This window comes from Ischnura elegans, chromosome 5, assembly GCF_921293095.1.
Source record: "Ischnura elegans chromosome 5, ioIscEleg1.1, whole genome shotgun sequence".
Taxonomy (NCBI): Eukaryota; Metazoa; Arthropoda; class Insecta; order Odonata; family Coenagrionidae; genus Ischnura; species Ischnura elegans.
Genome location: NC_060250.1, coordinates 92,798,887 through 92,824,682, shown reverse-complemented (window position 1 = coordinate 92,824,682; position 25,796 = coordinate 92,798,887). Strand labels below are relative to the sequence as shown.

Here is a 25,796-nt window from a genome sequence, read left to right as displayed (position 1 = left end):
ATCTTGCAATGGTAATTGATAACGGACTTAAAAAAATATCAATTCATGTGGTACTCTTTGAGGCCAGCCATTCAACACCCACTAAAATACGCAAGATAGAAGGCAACCTGAAGTACTGTATTTCTCCAAATATAGTCCCCCCCTAATTTTGAGGCTTCAGTTTTGGGGAAAAAAAATGCATTTGGACATAGTTCCCCCTTTACTCTTCCCATAGGCATTTTTGGAAAAAATGGGGGGACTATATTCAGATAAATACTGTATGCATTAGTGAGGTCTAGTTCGCACAAATAGTCTCAATTTACAGAGGAGTGAATAATACCGTCGACCCTTGGTAAAGGAAAGTGTTCCATATCTACGTAGACATGGTAACCTCAAGGTCTGCTCAGATTCTAATGCTCGAAAGGCGGTTTTACCCATGGCACATCATTGCGTGGGTTAGCACTGAAAACATGTTGCAATTGCAAGAATGCGAGCTTGTAATTAGAGCAGCGGCTATTTCACCATTTCGTATCAACGCATTCCAGCATGCGTTCTAGCAATTCATCGCTTTACATGATGCATGACGGTTATGATTGTGCCTTTGTATATATGTCAGATTGCACGATTAAGTGCCCCATGTAAAACAGCCTTAAGAGTCTCCTCCTTTAGCCCACTTCATTTCACTGATTTCCTTATACGTCGTGGCTCATTCTTCACATTTCTACCTCCAATTTCTCCAGCCTTCCATTGTTAATTATATTTTTCTCTGTGATTTTATGTAGCAGTTGTTTTTTTCCTTTTTTCCAGGTTGATATGAAAACTGTGGGGGGCACTCTGTCACCACAACATAGGAGAGCATCCAATCGTATTTTAATGAGGTCATTGAATGATGTGTCTATGAACAGCTCTGCTATGAATAATGTGAGTTAATTATATCTTTACTTTTGTGCTTGCTGAATTTCTGTACACTGGAGAGTTTCCCCAGAGTCTCATGATGTCAGCGTCCAATGTAAACTGGTTCTTGATGCAATGTGAGCCCTCGAAAGTGGCAGTTTGAAAGAATCGTCAGAGTACCCCTTTCCGATCCCAAAACAAAGCCACCATAACCTTTCCTGCGGACTGCATTTGATTGAATTTCTTTGGTGCAGGTGAACTGGAGTGATGCCACTGACGAGATTGCTGTTTTTTTTTTGTATAATGAAACACCCACATTTCATTTCCCATGACCATAGTCCAACAACTTCTCCTTTTTGCTTCCCCCCTCAAATTGTTGAAGACACTTGCGAGCACGGTCAAGATATTGCTCCTTTGGGGAACGGGGACCCAGCAAGCACACACCTTGTGATAACCTAATGTTTCTGTTAAAGTTGTTTCAATTGTGCTGTGGGAAGCTTCAGGAATGCATTCCACGAGTTCATGGACGGTGACCCTCCAATCTATGTGCAGCTCACTGATGATCTTCTGGACAACCTCACCCAAAACTGGCAGTCTTCCACTCTGTTCTCCATTGTGAACATGCGTGCGACCCCCAGCAAAAGTCTTGCACTATTTTCGGATGTGCTAAATGGACATGCACTCTTGGCCATGAACCTCAGTCAGTTGTAGATGAATATCCACAGGCAATTTCCTTGCTTGGAGAAACCGGATTACTGCACCCTGATTATGTAACTGTGAGAAGGGTGAGAGCAATGTCGTTGCCAGGGGCAAAGCGATTCCCACGGAGGAAGGTTATAGCAGTGATTATGAGACCGTGATCGCACTCTTTATCAGGCCGCGAACGTCATCGGCGTATCACGTTTGAAACCGATGGTGACAAGCATATGCAGAATTAAATACAAGCACTAAATACAAATATTTGCATAAATTACTGTTTATTTAATTTGAAAATGCCCTTTAATCGAGTAAAAACCAATAAAATTCTTAATTATTTCTGCTGGAGTGCTGTCTTGACTTTATTAGTTGTCCACGTTGTTCAATTGTTATATGCGCATGGTGGTGAATTCGATTGAGCAGCTTTATTGTCACGCAGCATATTGGAAAGTACTGCTAATTGAATCACATCCGTGATTTAAACGTCAATTACTTTATATCGATGTTTTATTATCAACATTTGCCAAGAATGTTCTCCAATATATCAACATCGTTAAACTCCTTTTTGATTTTTTAATTGTCATACATCAACCATTAACTACTTACATTCAAGTTGCTAGTGTGATTACACTTACATTAACATTTCAACATTAATTAGTTACAATCCGAAGGTTATGACTTTTTGATCATTCTCTACGATATAGTAAATATAATGACTGCAGCATCTCCCAGCGAGCATTAGCATAATAGATTACGTTATCACATATTGAAAAGTAATACTTCACTTTCCCCATAACTTTACTGTAATATGTGTACTTTATCATAATATTACCTATGCAGCAGCGATCAATGCTTCCTTCTCTGATGGCTGCAAAGCCAATACTAAGCAATATAGCGAATTGTGGATGGGCGGCCCTGAGAGTAGAGGAACCACTGTGCACATACTGTTATCGCATTTAGCCTAGCATCTTCCTTTGAGACTGTAGCTCATTATGAACTTTACTTTTGGTACAACCCTTGTTCATATATATTTTTTTAGGAATGGTTGATGAATTCATGAATATCTCAAGTAATCACAGATCAATTTTCTTTCGTATGGAATTCTGATCAGATTTTCTACAACTTGAAAAATCTTTTGTGAATATCCATGCAATGAATGTTTCATTTGTTTAGTTGTAGCCAGAACTTACTAAATAGAACTAGATCAAACTAGTCAGATCTAGATCAACTTATTCTATTCCACATACTTTTTTTGGTACACTTTAACTGATTTCAACACTTCTTTATGATTTTCTAGAAGAAATACTGTGTTGAATAGATATTGTGATCAACTTATGTGATAAACCATGAGCAAACACCAAGAATTCAGCTCATATTCAATTGAATATATGAATTTGGATTGTCTTGGCTGGAGTTCTGCTGTAATTTTATAATTTTTTTTAGTTCTAATGATTTAACTTATTATTTTCAGAGTCAGGATTTGTCAGTAGATGTGAATGGTTTGAAGAAGTGGTGTGCTGAAAGTTTGGAGGAGACAGGTGAACTTGTGCTGCGTGGTCAACTTGTTAGGTGAGATTGATTTTTTTCCACCTTAATTGCACTCACAGTTAACTCTAAATTTTAAGAAGTAGAATATTATGAAAGTTTGATAATATAAAGTTTCGATAATACCAATTCTTCTCTGCTGCGGAGTATGCAAATTGCTCTCAAATCTATGGCTGCATGATGCGCAATGTCATGACCGCTTGTTACTTGCCTTCAAACAAACTTTAAATTTGGTTCTATATTGATTTCCGGGTTATTTTGAAAAAAAAAATCTACCACCAAGAAGGGGGTAGAAACCACCCAATGATGGAATCCTCAATCCCCAATTGCCTCAATTGGCAATATGTCCTTAATGTTTAGTGACACAGGCTTCCAGCGGATAGGAAAATGAAAAACATACTCGTTATTTATCAAGCTATTACAATGGGCAATAAAATAAAAATGGTAAATAAGCCCATTTCTTACAATCCAAACCATATCGATTTCTGTTGAAAATGTGTAAACCTGCAAATTTGTATCATAAACAACACTTTGACTTAACTCTAAAGAAATTCTGTTGGCTTAAGGAAATCTTGTCAATGAAGGTATGTGCTTATATGAGTTTTTAATGTAAAAAAAATGTTTTTATTCCTCAGTGACAACCAACATGTGATTGATAGAAATTTCATATCTGCCTCTGTCATTCGCCGTTTACAAGCTGATCTTGTAGAAACATCAGATGGAGAAATCTATCGACTAATTGGTCCCTCCATTAGCGCAGGTTTGTATGCTCTTTCTGAATGTTATGTATTAAGATGTTTACAAAAGCGTTGGGGCAATTATTCATGGTAAAGGAAAGCCTCTAATTTTGGTACATTAAGTATTTTGGGATACTACAGTATTCCACATGACCATAGAAACAACAGGTGTATCATGGGCAGATGAACGTTTTCTGTTTTATATGGATATTTTCTTGTGTATAATGGATAAATTGATGCTGTGATTACATTTCCTGTATTTCATGTATAAATAAGTATTATTTCATTTATTTTTAAATTATTGGCTAATTGACATTATTTTCTTGTTGTGTTTAAATGTCCATGGCCATCAGTCAACAATCGTGTGATTGCTTTGACACACCTCTCATCTTATTCTCCTGTTAACTCTTCAATCTGTCATTAGATGTTCTTCCCACCTAGTTTTTCTTTGATGATTGTCTTCAATAGGCCATCATGCCACTTTTATTTCACCAATACCATTTACAATCTTGATGTTGCTGTATGCCAGTGGCGTAACGAGGAATATTCTTTGGTGGGGATGGGATGGCCTGGGGTTGGGATGGGTCAACAGCAATTTTTTTCAAAATGGCATAGAAATACATTTTATATCATTTTGGTACTAAAGATTTAACTTAAAGCAGATGCAGTTATTATATGCCAAAACTAGACAGTATCTTTAAATGATTTTTAAAAATATCTCTGAGGCTTTAAGGAGAAGTCTAGCACCTCACCCATAGTTACACCACTGCTGTACGCATCAGTGGTAATGGTTTTGCAGGTTTTTGTTTTCGCAGTTGTGGAGAAACTAAATGATTTTGTTTTCATTTTCAGATAAAAAGTTATATACGTATGGATTCCCCCTGCAGTGGAAAAATTGCTTGAAGAAAGGTGCTTTTCCCTCAATGTCATTGAATACTAATACAAAGGCTTCAAGAAAACAGGTTACTTCCTCAGGTAATATCATTAAGCTTTATTGTGAAGGTCCTTTCTAAGCTGCCAATAACTTATTTAAAGAATACAGGAAATGTTCATCGATGTGAAAAGTGTTACATAAAATGCATCCCGAATTTATCTTAGGTGATAATAGTTTCTGAAGTTTGGGTGTAATTTTTTCCAAAGTATTGTCCTGTTTGAAGAAATGATATTATTTGCATGCACTTGGCAATATGGATGACTTTATCGATGGCAAGAACGAGGGATTTCTTCATAATTCGCTGTCTCAGGTGACCAGATGATGGCATATCACATTGAAACCTGGGTCATACAGTATTAAATTTGTATGGAAATACAAAGTTTTTTCATTTTATTATAGGTATTCTTTGAGAAATAATTTTTTTTGTTGACTTTGGGCTTGATGTTATGGAATGATAGTGTTTGGGATATTTTTGCAAGAATAATTGATGGGTCTTAATGAGAATAGGTCAACATTTTAAAATAAATTCTTTTCATTATGGCTGTGGAAGTACAGATAGACATTTAGAGAGTCGAGGGGGGAAAAATTTCTGCTTGTGTCCCACTCGATTTAGAGATTAATACATTTGAATAGCTTAGTCTCAATCTTGTCTTGAGATGATTCAAGGTCTTTGTCGTGGTGGGCAAAATTTTTATGTGCCACAGGATATTGTGAGATGTAGTATAATAATTTCATTTCCCTTACATTTGTGATGCAATTTCATGTTGCCATGCTGCAATATATCAAGAAATCTCTTAGTTCTAGTTGTACAATTGAAATGATAGTAGTCTTGATTCTGGCATAAGGCAATGGATGCACAAATTTCCACATACAAATGTAGGCCACCTCTAGTTCTAGCACAAGCCCAATAAGTTTAAACAAGATATATTTAGAGATTAATTTAGGTCTATTCTAAATGTGAAGATTGTGTAATGCTATTTCCATGAAATTGTGATCAAGCTTTCACCGATTTTGATGCCATCACACATTTTTTGCACATATAAAGTAGACAAGCTCAGTAGACAAAGTATTATTAAATTAATATTTAATAAAGTGTATGAATGATGATTATTTAGTTGTTAAAAAACAGTCCTTTTAGGATTGAATATCCACATTCTCTGTAGCCTTATTTAGCTTTTTATCCATGATGAGTGTCATCCACAATTGCAAAAACATTCAATATTAACATATGCCTAAAGTATTCATTTTGAATTTATCAGTCATAAACACACTGCCTTGCTACAGACTCAATAGTGCTTATTTCTTGATTGCTTATGGTGTGCTATGTGCCTTTTATTTGAAACATGCTTTCAATTTTTTTAGACAAGGGCGCTAACCTTTCTCAGAATGCTGTGAAGAATGTAAGGAATCCCCAAAATTCAAATTCCCGTTCATCTGCTGCTGAAAAAAATAGCCCTCAGCCCTCTTTGGCTCAGCAGAAACAGCAGAGAAGGACCAGTCAAATGATTCAGCACATAGTTAGGCATAATATCAAACAGGTTAGTACACTGTTGCACCTTATCAGTAATCCTTTAGGATGTTATTTTAGTTGCTGCCTACACATGGCTCTGATGTAACCTAAGGCTGTCATAGATATTTTAAGTATTTTTACAGTTGTAATTCTATGCTTTCATTTTTTTCACAGAGCCAGAATTCTACTCTTGGAAACGCAAGCAGCCGTAAGTATACCTTTAAGTTTATGACGTAGTTTATTCTCTCCTTATATTTTTCAATGCTTTCTATTCAATTTCTGTTTCTTTAATTATCCAATGTTTATCGAAAGTAGCCTCACATTATGTTCACTTGATTGTTGCAGGCTCATTGATGAGCAAGACGGATGTCAATTCTGGGGACAAAAGGAAAAACAGGAGCCTCCTGCCTTTGCAGCCTACAGGTGCTTTGAAGAAAATGAGAATGGATGACAGCAAGGGCCAGGGTTAGTGAGTTTCCATGAATATTTGCTCTATTGGCTTTCTAATTATCAAGCTGAATCCTCCGGCATTTCACTGATAATGTCAATAATGTGAAATATAGTTGAAACTCAATGTTACGAATTTGACATGAACGGGTTAAAGTCCATTCTGTTCACCAAGAAAAATAGCTCTTACTGTAAGGTATTCAATAGTATTGAAAAGATCACACTGTTGCAATTGTATTATTCAGCTGAGGCTGAAGGCTATGAACAAAAGTCAATTCCTTTGGATGAAGGTAAATATATTAACCCCCTTAGTGACATTCTTCTTCCTGGGTGCGGAGGGTATTTTTATAAAATGTAGCTATGAAGAAAAAAAGCATTACGAAGCTATTTTATTACATATCCATAAGCGGTTTTTTAAATTATTGAGGTTAAACTGGTTAACATTATCAAAATATTTTTACGTTTACTGAAATAAAATATATTGATGTAATAAGTTATATCAAATTAATAATGTACTACATAAGAGCCTATATATTAGCCCGCTGCACTAAAAGGGTTAAAGTATGTTGTGCATCTTATTAATAACTTGAATTTTTCACATTCAGTGCTCTGAACTAAAATTAAGGCTATGCACAGGAGTGACTTGAAACGGAACAATTTTATACAGTACAATTTCAAGCCTGTAATGGGTCTAATAATGCAGCTGTAATGAGCAGGAAGAATGAAGAGAAATGAGATGGAATCTGCATGTTACAAGATATTTAGCACCTCGTTTTTCTTCCATTTTGAGGTTCTATATTTATATATTAAGTTTGTAGTATGTCAGTCTGCACAGTCACACTTTAGGGTCTATCTCACTCATACCAAGTGCTACAGGAATGGGGTTTGCTGCAGAAACTCTGCATGCACATTTTAGATTTGGTCCCAGCACTGTGGTTCGACATAGCGTTAAGTTTCGGGCAAAAAAGTGCAAAATCAGGTGCAACCGTTGCTGGAACTTTCCGCGACAGATTCCATTACATTGTCGCATTCAATGCCACTGGATCACTTCGACTCCAGCCTTGAATTACCTTCCTGGTGATGTGGTGAACGTCCGTCGCCCAAGCACCGCTCTTTCTTCCGTTGGCGGACTGCATTTTATTTTTGCATCTGATGCTAGTAGACTACTTTGATTTCAATTCACGACTTCACTTCCTGCTGCTCTTGACAGTCACCATAGCGGGTGCGAGGCAGAGGTCCACGAAGCACGAAACAAAAAAGTTCACGCTCATTGGTGCATGTTGTGAGACAAGTAAATTTGTACTCGCATGTCACATTGCATGCTTTTGAAAATTCATTGCGTAGTTTACCTCTGGCAGTGTGTGTGCACGTTGGCAATACTCAAACAGAGCTCACAGTAATACCTACAAGTGGAAAAAATAATCATTCCGGTGTTGTGTTGTGAAGTTTAGCAACAAGTGCAACACCATGACAGGCAACAGCACCACAACAATAGGCTACAAGGCAACAACCAGTAGCGCAGCAGAGTCAACCTGGCTGTGGAACTGGCAGATTGGCATTGCTAGTCAACTATTTAAACAGCAGAAGTGTGATCAAAATTTTGGTCTCAAAAGCAAAACTTTTTCATGAGAAGGGTTCTCAAAACCACTGTTGTGGAACGCCCAATAAGTGATGCTGCCACGGAAGGCTGGTAGCACAGCATAACTTGAATGGTGCCCACTGCTATCTGGATTTCTATTATTGTTTAAGTTTCAATAGTATTTTCTCAAAAATTCAACAAAAAGAAAAAATATTGCTGGGGTAAGATATTGTGGGACATTATTCTCTTGAACGTGGAAGGAAAATAGTGTACATATGTTGGTGATGAGAAGGAAAATTCACTGCTTTTATCCATTATCAGTATTGATGGGAGGTATATTACAAAGATTGTTTATTGCTACCACAACCCTTAAAATAAAGGAGTGTTATTTTTGAACCCCATACGGTTTGTTGCCCATCAACAGTAAATGAGTGTTCCAAATTTTGTCAAAATTTGTTTGGTGGTTTCAGGAAGAGATGTGGTACATTGACCATTGTGTACCTAGGTACATGGGCTGTTGTATGTTTAAAGTTTCATTTCCTCTCTTTGAAAGATGTATTTCCTCTCTTGGAAATGGAATTTAAGTGAAGTTTTTCTCTTCAAACCACAGGTGGAGTAGCAAGGAGTCGGCAGAATGGTTCTGAGGTTAGTGTTGAATATAATTTGCTATTTTCCATTGCTAAGTAATCATGGGGGAGTATGGGAGCCTAGGAGATAGATTTCTTGGCTCCTGATTGAAAGATTTGGGATTCAAATCCTGGATGAAACCTTGAGACATCTCTTAACTAAAATTCTTGAAGTTCTAGTTCATCCAAGGATAGCAACTGCCCTCCATACCTTAATGTGTGTTACCCTCATACCTGTAGCTTAGGCCTGGGTGAGCTCTACAGTCATCTTTGATTCTTCAATGTACCTTTGGGTTGAAACACTTAACAAAACCGAGCGGTAAAGGTGATTTTGATCATCAGGCCAGGTTTATGCCATGCATTTTGGAATTTGAACTGGTATGTGTTTGGGTGGCATGCACAGCATCAAAATTTTGTTGCCAATACCTTTATGATGTACATCTTCAGCACACACATCTTTCCAATTCTGTAAGTCCATTTATACTCTTTGGCAAGTTAAGTCTTGATTTTAATGTCGAGGCAAAGAGGGTGTAGGTGGTGAGGTAGATGTAGATATGTACCAAAACATGTTGACGTTGGATGACGAACGTAACCATCAAAAAAGTGTGTTTAAAGTCAAGCGTGTGCAAAAGCCAAGCGTGTCCAAAAATGTAGTGTATAAGCCTGGCCTAAGAAGTATCAGCATCATTTATATCCATGGCGGTGTTATGATTTTTAAATGAGATAATGGCATGCTGTTCATATAAGCAGGAGAATATGATTACAGCAGACTCCTGATTATTCGGCTGCGGTTTATCTGGGTTGCGAATTATCCGTGCGTGATTTTTACTCTCGCTCAATTTTTTCCGCGATCTCTATAAAAAGAAAAATCGGACGCAAAATCCTCGGAATTACTGCATTAATGCTAAGATAAAACGGACTTGTTATTTTCGTTAGAATCCCCTTCATAAAATGGAAACGATCGCGCACTTGCTGCATTCATGGGAGCACCGTGTTCCTGTTTTCCAAGCCTCGCGTTGCGTGACCGCGCTCCGCTAAAAAGATCGCGAACTGGTGAAGAAAGCTCTCATTGAGTCCGGGGAGGACTCTAAAATAACAGAATACCTGCATAAATAATAATATACAAGTGTGATGTGCCCGCTCCCAGCGTGTTTCCCCCGCTCTTTTCAATGCAGGTCCAATGAGGGATATGTGCGTTTCTAATTTTAAAATATAGAAAAAAAAGGCAGGGTCTTATGTACAAATTTTATTGGAATGTTCATGTACAAATGGAGGTCAGAGGACCTTTTTAAACACAACATTGGAAGTAATTACACTATCCTCTGTTAATACTTGTTTAGCGTTTTCCTTAATATTTTCAAAAATATTTTGAAAAGATTTTACTCTAGAGAATGCTTCATAAAGTTGGCTATGAGAGAATACAGGATCAGGCAGGAATAAGCCAGCTCTTTGCAAAGTCTGACCCTGAGCCTTGTTAATAGTCATCACTTAGGAAACCTTAATGGGAAATTGTCTGCGAGTCAAATTAAAAGGCATGGTGGGATCCGACGGCGTTAACTGTATTCTTGGGATGAGGACAATCTTGCCGGAATCGATTATTTTTTTTATCGGTTATTTTTTTTTATTTTTTAAACCAATTTTAGGAAACAATAGCAATATTTAGGAAGTAAGATATGCCGTTGCATGTTCTCTGACAAATTCTGTGCATTTTGGTACCTCATTTGTACAGTTTGGTTGTGTATAAGTTGAGAAAAAGGTATCTATACAGTGGAAGTAATATAGAGGATTGTTTGTTTTTAGTAAATTATGAACATTGCAAGACATTTAAGTGAAAGTTTGGGTTATCTGTGTTTTCCAATTATTCGTGCCGTCTCTCCCCATCATTACCCCGGATAATCGGGAGTGTACCGTACTTAGATTTCATGCTTGTGTAAAATCTCTTTTTTCATGGGATTAAGAGAGCTGGTTCATTTTTTATTTCTATTGAGCATAGCAGTCTCATTTTGATCATGATATTTACTTGCCTTTGATGTCTCACTTGAAGGAGGATGTGAGTTTGCAGTCGGAAATGAAAAAGAGCAGAATGAGAGGTCCTCATGGAGGAGAAGACAAAAAAAACATGGCGAAGGAGTCAGACATGCAGTGAGTACAAAATATGTTGTTAATTTCCTGTGGTTTTGTTTTTTCAGGAATTTCATCATTTGTTAACACTCTTCATTGCTTTAATGTGCCATCTAACTAGCTTTTCATATTAACGATGATTCATTACAGTTGAGTTTTTTGGGGTGTCCTGCGTGCTTTTATGTATTTGCACATTAGTTGGATTTTTTGACATTCCAAACTATGATTGTAGAAGTTGATGTGTTTGATATTTCTTTTTACATAATAATGTACTCTATATATGCCATACTGTAACCATATGGGGACAATCCCTGCGCAATACTGGAAATGGTCAGTCGAGCATAGTAGAGTAAGCATTTTGAAATCAGTTCTCGAGTCAGTGTGCAATGTCAAGAGAAAGATGAATAACATAATACAAGCCTCCATTGGTATTATTTATTTCATCCTAAGCTTAAACCTTTTAACAACAAAGCAAAAAAAAAAGCTTTCATTGACAGAACAACAAGCAGAATGTGGCTGCTGCTGTAAAAATTGGTTATGAGAAGGAAGTGAAACAAAATAAAATAAGTTAGCTGAAAGTGAACTCAATTACCAAATAAAATGCCAAGACGAGGAATTCCATACCTACTTGATCCCATATTATAACTATAATCTCAGTTAACACAACAGGAGAAAAACAGTTTTTGAGAAGTTCTAACCTAGTTACAGGTAACTGGGAAGTATTTTAGTCTCACTCTTATCAGTTCAGTTGATGGTTGCACTGGCACCTCAAAAGAAACTGGCATGATGAGCGATCTGACTAACCCTCTCCCATGCTGCCTCCTTTACTCAAGACCAGGCATTTAGGAGGGGTTCTAAGAGTCAGGTGTGTCAGGTACCCACCTGGATTTAATTTCTTTGATCTTCTGGAGTTTTCAGTGTCCTTTATAATCAGAGCTAAGTACATAGTCTCATCCCTGCTAAGTTCATTAAATTTTGTTTTTAGACAAAACAAAATGTTTTATTGCTAATAATTTGAAGTATTACCTATTAATACCTCAAAACATTTAGGTTTTATATGATATTTATAAGTGCTGTGTACCATTATGTGTGTCATGTATTTGGTTCCTTGGGATTTTGCTCTACCCTTCATACTCCATGTGCCGTTTAAGCAATCAAGCAAACAACTGCGTTGGGAAATAGAAAAATCCAGCGTATGCATCATGTACTTGGAATATATTTCATTTACATTGTCTCCTTCTTGAGATTATAATATCTATTACTATTGAAAATAGAAAAGGTTCAATAAAGATATTTCGACAGACTTTGGGAAAATCCTGAAAATTGTCCTTCGTGAGTGATAGATTTAATGGAAATAAAATTTCCAATCCAATTAAAGAATGTGTTTTTCAATTTTGGGCATGTGTGCAGAAGCCAAAAATTGCTCTAATTTACATTTACTTTGAGGTCTATGCTTTAAAGATTTATTGGGTCATAATTTATCTTGATACATATCTATTTAGACTATATTCATTGTGTTTTGCATATTTCAATGACATTTATTAATGCATAATAACTTTTAATTTGTCACTGTAGATAGACTGTAAATCCAAATATAGAACCTCTCGAAACGTGAAATTAAATACTATTCAGACACTGAAAAGATATCATAGTAGATGACAGAAAAGGTAACATAGAAATTATGAATCAAAGTATTCATTCATTGTATAAAAACATTTTTGCTAGAAAAATTATTTAAAGATGGGTTGGAACTTTCCTGATGATTTGTAGTCTGAAAAATTTTATTGATTTGTTATATATCTTGTTAGTTATAGTGATAAAGCCTGTAATAAAGATTGAGGGTTTATGTTGTGCTACTGCATCTCTATTTATTGTGAAGTTGTTAAGAATGTTCCGAAACTTGACAAGGGTCCAGAGTCAAGATGTACAGCGTATAAAAACGCTTACAAGTTAAAGGGAGGGATCTTTAGTTGTCTTAACAGATGGCTGAACCCGGACAGAGTTGTAATATGAAGATAGTGAGGGGATAGACCTCACACTAAAATGCCATTTTTATCTATTATAAGTATAAGAATAGTAAATTGTTACAGCATCAGATGAGCTAGACGTGCTTGATGTATAACTTATGATCACAGGAAATTAATGACATATTTTGTGCTTATGGGTGCATGTGGATTTTATCCTCCTTGAGTTGTGTTGCATGTGCAGCCTTCCTTCCCAAATTAGTGTGCCATATTCATCTTCCATTTCAGCTTTATTCCTTTGCAAGATGGTGAAATGAGTTCCATATGCCATTTGAATTATCGTAGTTACAATTTTTTATCTCTGTTATTCAAGTAATTTTTTATAGATATTCAGTGCAGTTTAAGGTGGCAGTCTCATGGAGGATGGTATTAATTATAAATCAATAAAGAACGCTTCTAAACACAGAATAGGTAGTAAATATAGTATGATGACAAAGGATTCCTGAAAAAATGAAGGACCTAATAGTCTAAGGTATGAAATGTATCAGAAAAAAAACCTTTGTTATAATTTTTGTTCACATCACGGGCCAGTAATAAGTCAAATTATGTTTTAAAGGAGACAAATGTGTGTAAGATCAAGTTCTTCCAGTCCTTCGAGGTCAAGGAGTCCCAAATTCTATTAATATGTCCTTGAATTAACCCATGTATATTTTTGGGCATTGTTTTTGAAGTGGGCTCTCTGAGTCTATTTATTACTGATTCAACTATATTATGAGAGAGATCAGAGAAAGTTGTCTGTATGATCGAGAAATGACTTAGAAAAGTTAATTTTACTTCCGAAGAAATCGGAAATAAAAAGATTAAATATGAAAATATCCAGGTTCACTGAGAGCTTGAAGTTGAAAAGCCTTTGAATGAATTTGTTGAGGATTTTTGTTCTGCTGGAGATTTAGCACTTAAAAAGGGAGAGTGGTTTAGTGGTGAGTTTGTAGAGCTATCCCAAATGATTTGACCTTGGGGAAATTATTGGGTCTATTTGAATTTCATAAATTTTTCCAAACAAATTATTCCTAAATAATGCTGTGAATTCCAGTTTCCTTAGGCCAAAGATATTTTGAAATATTTTCCTCGAGGACCAAAATTTTGTTTGCCCTTTTCATCTTCATTTCCTCTTGAATTAACATTTCCTTGAAAATCATAGGTGGCTTAATATCCCTTTGATTCATCACAAATTGGCAGATATAGTTTAATAGACATTTTGTTGTGTGCCAGCTTGTTGTCTGGTGTACCAAATTAGTCAAGGTAGTTCAAATTAGTTAAGCTTATTTGATTAGCAGTGGAAGGTCCTTCAATGTAGGCACTCTCACTATCCACTGTCATCTTTCTTTATGCGAAAGGCATCGTTTGTTTTGGCATTTGCCACAATATTGCTGGCAGATATCTTTATATGAAGTTGGTTGGATTTCATTTGTGCTCTACACCTGTCTCTTTCTGAAGTAAAATTACATTCATTTGTTTTAAGTAGGATTTTTTTTCTTAATCTTTTATGATGAAGATGGATGTGAGTGTTCAGTCAGAACTTAATTGGAAGGAGGCCATAGCAAGGGAATGGCAGGCCATTCAAGGTAAGGGCAAATAGGGCCATTATTTTGATTACAACTTGTGTCATCAATTTTCTGTGATCATAGGCTGTAAGGTGTACAATTTCTCTGGCTATTGTTTTCTAAATACATTGTTGTTGTATGTGTTAACGTTCATTTGTTAATTGAGTTGAAATTTTAATTTAGTAAAACCTCATTATTTTAGTCATCTTATTATCATCATTCTTTATTGTTCCTGGGAAATGTTTTTACATGTATAGAACAAATCAGACAGCAAAAGAGGATGCATCTATTATAACGTTTGAATTTTTAAAAATGGTTATTTAAGGTTGTCAGAGCGTTTTTAATAGAAAGAATATGGGATTGTTGTGAAGAGAAGCAAGGGAGAAAGTTGTTTGAAGGAGTGAGACAATAAAAAACTAATTTGAAGTTAATAAAGAGAAATTTTTGGAAAAGTAATCATCTGATGGTACAGTACACAGTATACACTATGCTGACTTATTTCTTTCCCAGGTCAGCAAGGCAAGTGAAAGCCAGTACTGTCAAAAAATCAACCCTCAGTAGCCAGTTGAACACCACTGGAAAATACCTCTCTGGAATGACGTCTGATATTGGTAGTGGGGAATTTGATTTCAACATATTTTAATGTATTTATTATCATTAGATATAGGGTTTCATGTGGTACCTGGAATTAAGATTTTAGTTTTATGCTTTGACTATTCAACTTGATAATTTTTATTCTTAGGCACTCCCTTGTAAATTCTGAGGAAGCTCCACATAGTTAATTGCTTTTCCTTTACTAATTTTATAATGTAATCAAATTGATATTTTTCTAAGGTATCTCCATATTTTTTAAAGACAATTTAATTTTTCCAAATCGTGTGTATGTGAATTTTGTGTGTGAAACATATGTGCAGTGGATGCTGGTAATGTTTTGTAATTTAAATTTCAGTTGTATTTACTTAAGATTGAATGTTACTGATAAATAGCTTGAATGTGAAATTTATAAATAAATGTTCATATTATTATGTACGCTGTGTATCTTTGTTGTTCACATTTTGTTCTCTCCATTATTTATACATGCTTTTTGTTAACTTGCTTCATCTGTTTCTCTATTGCATCAATGGAATCTTTAATTGATTTTCAACCATTTCCCTTTCCCACTTCAGACTTTTATTATTTTATATTATTTTCTTACATTTGTTTTCAAAGACATTTACTGTCGCGTATCGTTACCTCCAATGCACCGGCACTCAACAATCGCCCATCGAATCAAATCAGCTCATCTAGGACCCCAACACATTTGCTCAGATGGCAATAGCTGCTGCACAAACACTCACCTCTGAAGCTTGGAGAATTGGAAATAATGTCACTACTGAAACTCCGGACAATGAGGGAACAATTCGCCCCCACTGATGAAGAGGGATTGATGAGCCATATGAAAGTGCAGGGTTTAGGATTGCTTATATTCGTTCATTAGGCTTGTTAATATTAAATTTCAGTAACAGGATACAATATTTATTGAATTTTGATAATTCGTTTTGGGACGATATATTTATCATATTGGGCTCATGTAAAACATAATGATAAAATATGGTGATTTACCCCCCAATAAAAGAATCAACTCCGGATAAAATATAATGATATATGTATTAATGATTATATGGGATGGTAAATCGAATATTGACCTGACAATATATCTTAAGATTTTTATTAACATTAATTTGATCATAGTCATTGGGCTATACTGGGTGTTTCAGGAGGTGGGTGGGGTGACAATTTTAAGTATTATTTGTACATTTTTGCAACTCCTTAGTTACTGAGCTATGGAAACCAAAACATTTTTTTGTGTGCACTATGCAGTTACCACGAAAACTGTTTTCTTGGGTATCCAGCTGTTTTGATATTTCATTTAAAAATTTGGATTTTTAAGGACATCAAATAAATAAGGTTGGACGAAAATGTGCGATTATTCTTGTCTGAAACAATCTCAAAATGGGTGAGATTGTGCAATCGTTTTGTTGATACTCGAAGGAAGCTCTCGTTTAATTAAGATCAAAGATTAATTATTTGTGTTTTCTATTGGAGTACTACATTTCGCAATTGCTAGTAATTCAACTCCGGATTGATGTAAATACCTCGAAATTTTCCAAAATGTCGCTATGATAGAATGCATTTTTTTACTCCTTGATTCAAGCAACCCGCCCGATGTAGTTTGAAGATGGCGCTGAATACGAACCGGATGTCTTCCACGACCCGTTTCTCAATCTTCCGCGAGTTAACCCATGCGTGTTTATGGCTCACATGTGTACGGGAGCGAGCGAGTGTTTGGCGAGGAAGCTGTTTTTTCTACTGCGTCGTTCTCTCGGAATGCTGTCCACATCCTCGGAATGACGACTCTATGGTGGGGTTCGCGTTTATGCTTCCAATGATGCACTCGTTTCGCTTAACCGATTCATCGAATAGGGTAGTTTCCTTCATCAAAGAGAACGAACGGCATTGATTGCGATTCGTTACCCACCATTAGTGTATTCATAATACACAAATTATTTGGTTTTAGAAATGCCAGTTTAGACGAATGGCAATGGTCAATTTTAACTGCACTTGAAAAAGGCCAGGTTGGCGCCCATGCGATGCCACTCCACGTGATGTCACAGGGACCTAGTTTCTATACGAGTAGATATGAATTTTACATCGTCTGAGATTACCAATGCATGCATGAGGCACAGACTTCAGGGAAACATGTCTTAATAATCACCTATTAAAACTGCCTAAGGTCAGTAAGTTTCTTTCGTTTGATAAGGTGTTAATAATCCTAATTTAAGCCAAGCGCTACCTGCTGGCGTCCTGCGTCGTATCAGCGCTCAAAGCCTCGCCCCAAGGTCACCTTACTTGTGGCAGTGGGAACCAGGATGACGTCACACGGAGTTTTCCCATCATTCATACTTAGCCTTCGCGTTTTCGCGCGCTTGAAAATTTTCACTTTTTATTTAATCGCGAAAAATAGATATTGTCATTTAAAAATCTAAAAGCGTGAAATACCTACTCCAGGAGTAATAATCTTTAGATTTATGCAATAAAAAAATAATAGTAAACCACCCTATTCATGCTGAGGAAGAGAGGGCGGTTTTTGAAGCCCTGGTTACACGGTACATTAACACGTACAAGTTAATGTACGTTTGCGTGATTGATTTTGGTGGAACGGAACATGTACGAATCCATGAACCAAATTAGAAAAAGTTCTATTTTACGTGCATGCATTTGCACAAGTTGGGTGGTTACACGGTGCATTTTGGCGTTCATTCTCGCGTTCATGCATTTAGACATAAACCCGTATGTGCTAATGTATCGTGTAACCAAGCCTTAAGAGGAGGTATCACTAACGTTAGACCGGTCTTTTTCGCGACGAATTTATATGCTTTAAAACCCACTTCGGACCACTGACGCACTCACACAGGCGGATTTAGGGGGATGTACGGGACCGCGTGCCCCCTCAACCCCCAGGACGCTTAAAAAATAGTCAATATTTTTAGTGCGGTCAATCATAACGTTCGGTTTGTTTTGTATATTACGGAGTCTCGATCATTTAATTTTATTTTAATTAATTTCATATTAAAATTTAAGAGAATATTTTGTACAGTAATTGTTGTATTTTGTTTTTAATCTCAAATATGAAATGACCTGTCAGACCATTGTGCCCCCCCCCCCCCCTTCCAGAAAAAAATCCTGGATCCGTTCTTGCTCTCAAACGTACTAATGTATGGAGTGAACGAGACGAGATGCATCTCATTGAAAATAACTAGCAACAATTACAAATTTTATTTTCAATATTGCCATGTAGTAACTAATCCTTGTAAATTATGATTTATCAGAGTGCATTTCTCGGAAATGACGTAAGTTTTTATGTTCCGAGGACTTGCCTTTCCTGGTAAAAGTTTAAGACGAGAAAGGAAATAATTTGAAGAAAAATAAGGGGAAGACCAAGAAAACTGATCGTTGCCCCAGATAAAACTCCTGGTTCCGGCCCTACTTCTTAGTCGCGCGGCTACGGACCCGACCAAATATCTAGCGGTTAAAAAAATCCGCAAACCTATTTCAAATTTAAGACGCACTCGATATCGGCATTTGGAGAGAAGATCGGCATCGCGTCGTTGTAACATGGAAACTCATTTTAGCGCGAGGGAAACCTGCTCTGTGAAACTACGAGGGGGGGGGGGCAAAAATAACGACACAATTTTAAAAGAATTGAAAATTTAATTTTTTGTTACAAACGCTAGTCACCTTCGAAGAACTCTCCATTTTAACCGATACATTGGTTACAACGTTTTTTCCACTGCGCGAAACACCTTTGGTACTTGTTGTGTCCGATGGCTTGTAGAACCGCCTTCGATTCCATTTCCACCTCCGTAATGTGATGGAAACGTTTCCCTTTCATCACACTTTTCATCCGGGGAACAAAAGGAAATCACAATGTGCGAGATCTTGTGAGTAGGGGGGGAGAGGGGGAGAAATCAGTGTCATACAATTTTTTTTACCAAAAACTCAAGCCGCGGCAAGCAGCAGCACGTGCCGCATTTTGATCAGGAGTCTGCAAACGGGGGATGAATTTCGCCGCGATTCGTATCATTTGCTAATCTTCTGCTTAAGTTCACTGCAATGAACTCAAAGAAAGGCCAGATTTTTCAGCGAGTTCGTAAATAGTACGCTTAGCTTATCCTCGTGCACAAGGGCACGTTTTTTTTACCACATTTTCACATGTTCTGGACCTGGAAGGCCGGCCCGGGCGTTAAATGTATTCGATCGAAATGTTGCCGCGTTTGAATTCCGAATACCACTCGTGCACTTCAGTTCTTTTTAAGCTGTAGACAAAATATAAACCGTGTCCGACTAAATTTTACCGATCAGAGAACAAATTTTCAACGCTGCACGCTGTTATCAAATATCAGCCATTTCAAAAATCGAAGATATCAAAAAACTCTTCGAATGTAAACTGTCACTAGGGCTCGCTACTACCGTCCAAAGCTACGCCGTTTCGCATACTGACTCAGAAATGATGAAATATAATCCATCTAGTTGGAGAAGCCCAAAATATGAGTTAAGTTCGCAGCGATTTCCATCCGGTTTATTTTTTGGTCCCCCTCGTATATGGGGTAATATAGGCGATTGTAAAACTCCACTCCTCGATTTCCATGAAGCGCTGATAACAATCACTCATTCCGGCCATAGGGATTTTTGTTGAACATGTCCTGTCGGTGGGTATTATGTTTCCACGGCTTTTATCTTGAATGATATGACGACTTTTGGGTGTTACCGTTACAGGATGTTACTTACCGACAGGATTTTGTTCATGTCAGGGAAAGCCCTACACAATAATAGGGTATTTTCTAATTATTCTAAATATTTTCTTAATAGGTTAATATAAATGTACGGTACATGGGACGATAAATTAAGCCAACGAAGGCTGTTGATCAAAAATAAATTTAAAAATGGCTTTCACTCAGGAAGTTATTTTTTTAAGCGTTGCATGGGAGGGAAAATTCTATCCATGGTACCTTTCTTAACCTTCCCGTGACTAAATGATATCTTTTGGCATAATTTTCTTAAAAAAATTAATTTATATATTTTCAATTATTTATAGCATTGCAATCCTAATAGTCATATACTGTATGTAGCCGTCCATTTTTCCCTATTCCAAGTTTGTCCCTCCTACACGTTTAACACTGGCGTTGGATCAGCAGTGACTGCGAGACATTTACTTCTCCTTATGGTAATGATACTAGCTTTGTTTTTCCACGCATGTATATTAGTTGATGAAGATCCTGTGTAAAAGCTCCCTTAGCAAAAAAAAACTTGAAATTTTGCAACAATTTATTGGGACCTCTATTTAAACCTATAGTAACTTGAATATAATAGTAATAGGGTGGTTTCCTATGATTTTTTATTGTCTAAATCGAAAGATTATTACTCCTGGAGTACGTATGTCACGCTTTGAGATTTTTAAATGACGATATCTATTTTTCGCGATTAAATGAAAAGTGAAAATTTTCAAGCGCGCGAAAACGCGACGGCTAAGTATGAATGATGGGAAAAGCCCGTGTGACGTCATTCTGGTTCCCGCTGTCGCAAAGTGAGGTGACCTTGGGGCGAGGATGTGTGCGCCGCTGAGATGCAGGATGCTAGCAGGTAGCGCTTGGCTTAAATAAAGATTATTAATACCCTATCAAACGAAGAAAACTTTTCGACCTTACGCAGTTTTAATAGGTGATTATTAAGATAAGTTTCCCCGAGCTCTGTGCCTCGTGCATGCATTGGTGATTTCAGACGATGTAAAACTCCTATCTACTCCTATAGAAACTAGGTCCCTGTGACCTCACGTGGAGTGGCATCGCATGGTCGCCAATCTGACTTTTTCAAATGCGGTTAAAATTGACCGTTGCCATTCGTCTAAACTGGGATTTCTAAATCCAAATAATTTGTATATTATGAATACACCAATGGTGGGTAACGAATCGCAATCAATGCGCAATGGAAAAAGTCTCCACGAGCTTGTTAAAATCGGTGTTAACGTCTTTTCCCGACGCTCGGAATAAGCATTATTTTTTTCCGACGGGTAAATGAGCTTATTAGAGCATTTGGCACTAAGAATCTCTAAGTCTTATGTTAGATGTAATATGTATTGTAGGCCCAAGCAAGCGACGCAATAACGTTCAGGTTTAATTTTTCTGCACTTTATTTTATCGCAAGTAGGCTGAAATATTCGCATCGGCGTTAGTGCCTACGAAACTGACGTCACTGGTAATTGGTCAGATGTCGCAGAGAGCTCGGGAGGATTAGACATGCTTTTGGTTTTAAAGCAGAAATTCAGAAAATTGACAAGATAAATTATGTTCAGTGCAATATATCCTGGTTACAGAAAATCAATAATTTGAAATATGTGGAAAATATCCAATCGAAGCTCTGATATGGTGAATGGCTCAAGTCCGCATGGCAACAATTTAACATGAACGTTTTTATGTCTTAAAAGTTTCTGTATTGCTCTTGCTTCATTTTTTCTGTTGCAAGATGCTGCACATGTAATTATTTTCATTCGCGAAAACAACAAACATCGCAAGGGCCATTCTCAATCACGACGTTGTACGTAATTTCCACGTGTCAACCTATGAATTGAAGTGATGTCTCCGGTACCTATGAAGATGTGGTGAGAAAGTGTTTACCAAATGAACTTGCGCTGTATTTGAATCCACGGCTTCAATTTCTGCGACACCTGACGTCGGTAAAAAAGGGTCCATCAAGGGTTGAGCCCTGAAAGGCCATGGTCCCATAATCATTTTCTGGGAACAGTAGGGGCGGGGTACGCTTGATACTGCACCTATAGAATTATTTTTTGTTCGAACCCCTTGACATTACTTTTCTCTCATCACAACATTGAGTGTATGCTTTCCCCCTCTTTGAATTGACATGGAGACTTTAGTGATAAATATTTTGAATCGCAGTTAAATCAAACTTGTTTACGTAATCAATTGAAAAAGATGGTAATATGTTTATTAAAATCCCATGAATTCATTTTATACTCTGTATGAGGTTATTTAATAAGGCTGACATGTTAATTTTTGCCTTCATTCGAGTAAGATTGCAACGAAATCAGCCGAGGTAGAGAAAGGATATAGAGCATATAGGAATTCACTTGTTACTCTGCATGATGTTCTTCTTTAATAAGGCTGATGTGTTAATTTTTGGCTTCATTCGCGGAAGTATGCAGCGAAATCAGAAGAGATAGCGAAAGGATATAGGGGGTGAAAGAGTTCGCTGCTGTCGGCTTTATCAGTCTTTTTTTTGAAAGTGTCGCGGGGAACAAGAATAAGAAATACATGTTTAAAGCAGAGCCCGAAAGAAGCTATGATTCGTCAAGCGTGTTGTTGGAAGATCCTCGGACGAAAAAGTGAAAGAGAATAACTCTGCACTCCCAGGCCGCACTTCACACGAAGCAGGAAACCAAAATACCTGTTTTATTTCTCGAATTTTTGTTTTGTAACACAATGGGGGACTTGGACGATGGGGAAGAGAGACAGAGACAGGATTGGGGCGTTTGAGATGTGGGTTTGGAGGAAGATGGAGGGAATACGGTGGACGGATCGAGTTGGGAATGAGCAAGCGTTAAATAGGATAGATGAGAAAAGAACGTTGATGGACAAAACAAATCAAAGGAAGGGTAGCTGGCTGGGACATTTGATGAGAGGGAATGGAATTTTGAAAGTAGCTTTGGAGGGAACGGTGGAAGGGATCAGGGGAAGGAAAAGGCTGGAGTTTATTGACAACGTAAAAATTGGAAGATATGGAGACTTCAAGGAGATGGCCGGAGACAGGGGAGATGGGAGACAGCATTGAAGCGGGGGACCTGCCGACGGGCAGAACACCGCAAGATGATGATGGCAATGTAACATACCTATTACCGGGATTTTTAACTTTTTCGTAAAACATGTTATTTATAACTTGTTTATACATATAACATTCTACTCAGTATAAACGCACCTTTATAACCGCGCTTTTATTTCCTAGTCTGATAGAAATATTATGTAGGGACGATATTTTGCGGAATAGGTTGATAAAGGAATTAGTTTTTCCCTCGAACAGTGAAGGACTTCAATTAATTTTAAGCCATAGTTAAATCACTCTGCCAACACCCGCATAAATCATTTTTGTTGTGTATATATAGACTCTTTCGCTCGCTACCTGCGGCCTTTTCTGGTCAATCTGCCAGTTCTTACAATTTTTTTCTTCCGATTGTTCCTTAAGGATCGCTTTTTTGTGATATCTAACCCATTGTTTTGTTACATTGTTTTCTTCCTTTTTTATCATTGTTTGCCTTCCGTTTTGTAATTTCGTAGCTTGTGTGTCTCTCCCATTTGGCAACTTTGTATGACTTAAGTAAGACTTTGTAAGACTTCCTGACTTCCCCACCTCGGCGAGCCTTCCACGTCGAGGTTTTTTTTCTTTTTCGTAAACATCTTATATGTAACTTGTTCTATATAACATGTTACTCTGTGTAAACGCACCTTAACACCTCCCGCCAAACGCCTATTGAGGCGGCTTGCGAGCGAATATGTAGACGTAGAAGTTGTGGACATCCCTGCCGACGGAACGAGTGTTTTAACCAACTTTGCACCCCACGCGAGAACCTATAAGGCAACCGTAAATCCACTGTTAAATGTAATTGCTAGTGTCGTGCCACCATTAAAACCAATTCAAATCCCCTATCCGTCCGTTGAACCTTTCCATCATCCTGTTCGCCCACATACCTATCGCCTCCAATCTATTGTCATTATCCTCCCCTCCCAGTGTCTGGGTGACGCTTTCTTTCAGTGCTACGCCTACTCAGTGCCTTCCGCTGATCTCTCCTCAAGATCTTCGCCTCCCAGTTGCTTAAGCCGCTTCTGTCATTTTTAATGGGCTCTCATTCGAATGGCACTAGTCTCTTCTTGGTAGTATTCTTGCTAATGCGTCCGTCATCACCCGTTTGTTCTGTGAATTTTCATTAATTTTACCTACTCAAGGGTGGATCGCAAAATTTGGTTGAACTGAGTAACAGGAAACATAATCAAAGATACACTAATATTGATTGTTCCACAATTTTTTTATTATCTCTGCATTTCTTCAGGGTTTTCTTCTGCGCCAGCTTGTTTATAGTTATATGTATTCAACAGTTTCTTTCTCAAAAGATACTTTTAGTTAAGGAGTGCCGATACTTCCCTAGACAAATCAGGGAAGCAATAGAAATTCAAAAAATACCGTTGAATTTTAATAGAGAAGATGGATGCTTCCTTCACAGAGAGCCAACCAGAGAGCAGCTCCCACCCAGCCTACGGTATATAAACGAAGCAGAAACATAAACAAAAAAGAAGAAAATAAATATTTAAAAAATAATAAAATATATATTAACAATAATTTCATAATAATATAATAATGAACATAAAGGTATATATAATTATATTTTGACTTCTATTGTAAAATCTCAAGTCAAATTAGTTTGTAAGTTACTTTTTCACATAAACCACACCACTGACGACAACAGAACATATGCGCACGCCATCGTTTGCTCATTGTAATTCTGACTGGTTGAGGTGAGGTTGACTCACCGGTAGAGTGTTAAATGTACGCGCCTTTGGCGCTGCCAATGAGTGAAGGAAACAGCCGACACCTTCGATCTGAAGACGCTGGCAGGATAGCCAGCGAAACTGTTGTCTATAAACAAGCTGACGCGGAAGAAAACCCTGAAGAAATGCAGAGATCAGACCATCGCCGCGGAAACCTACGTTCTTGCAATTTTTTAATGGTTTTGATACTATGCGCAGAGTCATTCTCAAAGGATTTTCTCACCTTTGAGAATGGTATAGAGCAAGGATCTTCAACCCGCATGCAGCCCGCCGGCTAATTTCTTTCGGCCCCTAGAGGCCAAAGAAAATATCGTATCGCGAACCAAATACCGTAAAACGGCCTGACTTTACCCCAAGCGGCCTGACTTTTCCCCACCCAGTCAACAATGTTTCATTTCATAGAAATGGATACAATGTTGTCGATTGGAAGGGGTTTTTTATTTTTCTTGGATTCTTTGGCAACACTCCAAGACATTTTAAGGTTTTTCCAGTAGTCTTGCATGTTCTAGTGAAGGGTGCTGTTGATTTTGTGATGAGGGTGTTTTTGTGGTACTAAAGTTTATATGTAAAAAGATTCTGATTGTCGACCTCCTAGATGCTTCACGAAGGTGAGTTATGTATTTTTTTTACTCAAAATTTACCATAGATCAGCTGCATAAATCATATTTTTGTTCACATCAATCGCGAAGAATTATATTAGCAATTTTCTGGGACAACGTACCTTTTCAGAGAAATCCGGAATGACTTTACCATAGACATATTCTTGGGGAAAAGTCACATAGTTTCTCATTTCATAGGAATGTTCAATGTTTTATCGTAAAATTACAGTTGAATTTGAGTTTTCTGTTTTCCTTTCCCCTCCCATGTCCTTACACTTTCTTTTCGTTCATTTTTGGTGTAGGTAGTAAAATGCCCTCTAAATATAAAAGAAAGCTTGGAGCCTAGTCTTAAAGTTGATACTTTCTAACATAAAAACTCTGTAAAATACTCCTATGATGTTTCATTTCTCCAA

General features: G+C 37.2%; 1 protein-coding gene across 3 annotated transcripts in view; it reads left to right on the top strand.

Annotated features, from left to right (window-relative positions):
* LOC124159262 overlaps window positions 1-15,665 on the top strand; it is a 31,677-nt gene extending 16,012 nt beyond the window's left edge. Inside the window, exons 9-19 of one of the 3 annotated variants that reach the window (XR_006864935.1) lie at window positions 787-900; window positions 3,041-3,138; window positions 3,750-3,874; window positions 4,704-4,826; window positions 6,148-6,323; window positions 6,470-6,503; window positions 6,641-6,760; window positions 8,932-8,966; window positions 10,992-11,089; window positions 14,588-14,657; window positions 15,147-15,665. Coding sequence is in view for 2 of the 3 variants with exons in the window: in XM_046534956.1 (XP_046390912.1) it covers window positions 787-900; window positions 3,041-3,138; window positions 3,750-3,874; window positions 4,704-4,826; window positions 6,148-6,323; window positions 6,470-6,503; window positions 6,641-6,760; window positions 8,932-8,966; window positions 10,992-11,089; window positions 15,147-15,279 (1,056 nt within the window). In the remaining variant the exon portion in view is untranslated. The remainder of the gene's footprint in view (window positions 1-786; window positions 901-3,040; window positions 3,139-3,749; window positions 3,875-4,703; window positions 4,827-6,147; window positions 6,324-6,469; window positions 6,504-6,640; window positions 6,761-8,931; window positions 8,967-10,991; window positions 11,090-14,587; window positions 14,658-15,146) is intronic. The other 2 variants (XM_046534957.1, XM_046534956.1) reach the window with 2 other exon arrangements.
* The last annotated feature ends 10,131 nt before the right edge of the window (window positions 15,666-25,796 follow it).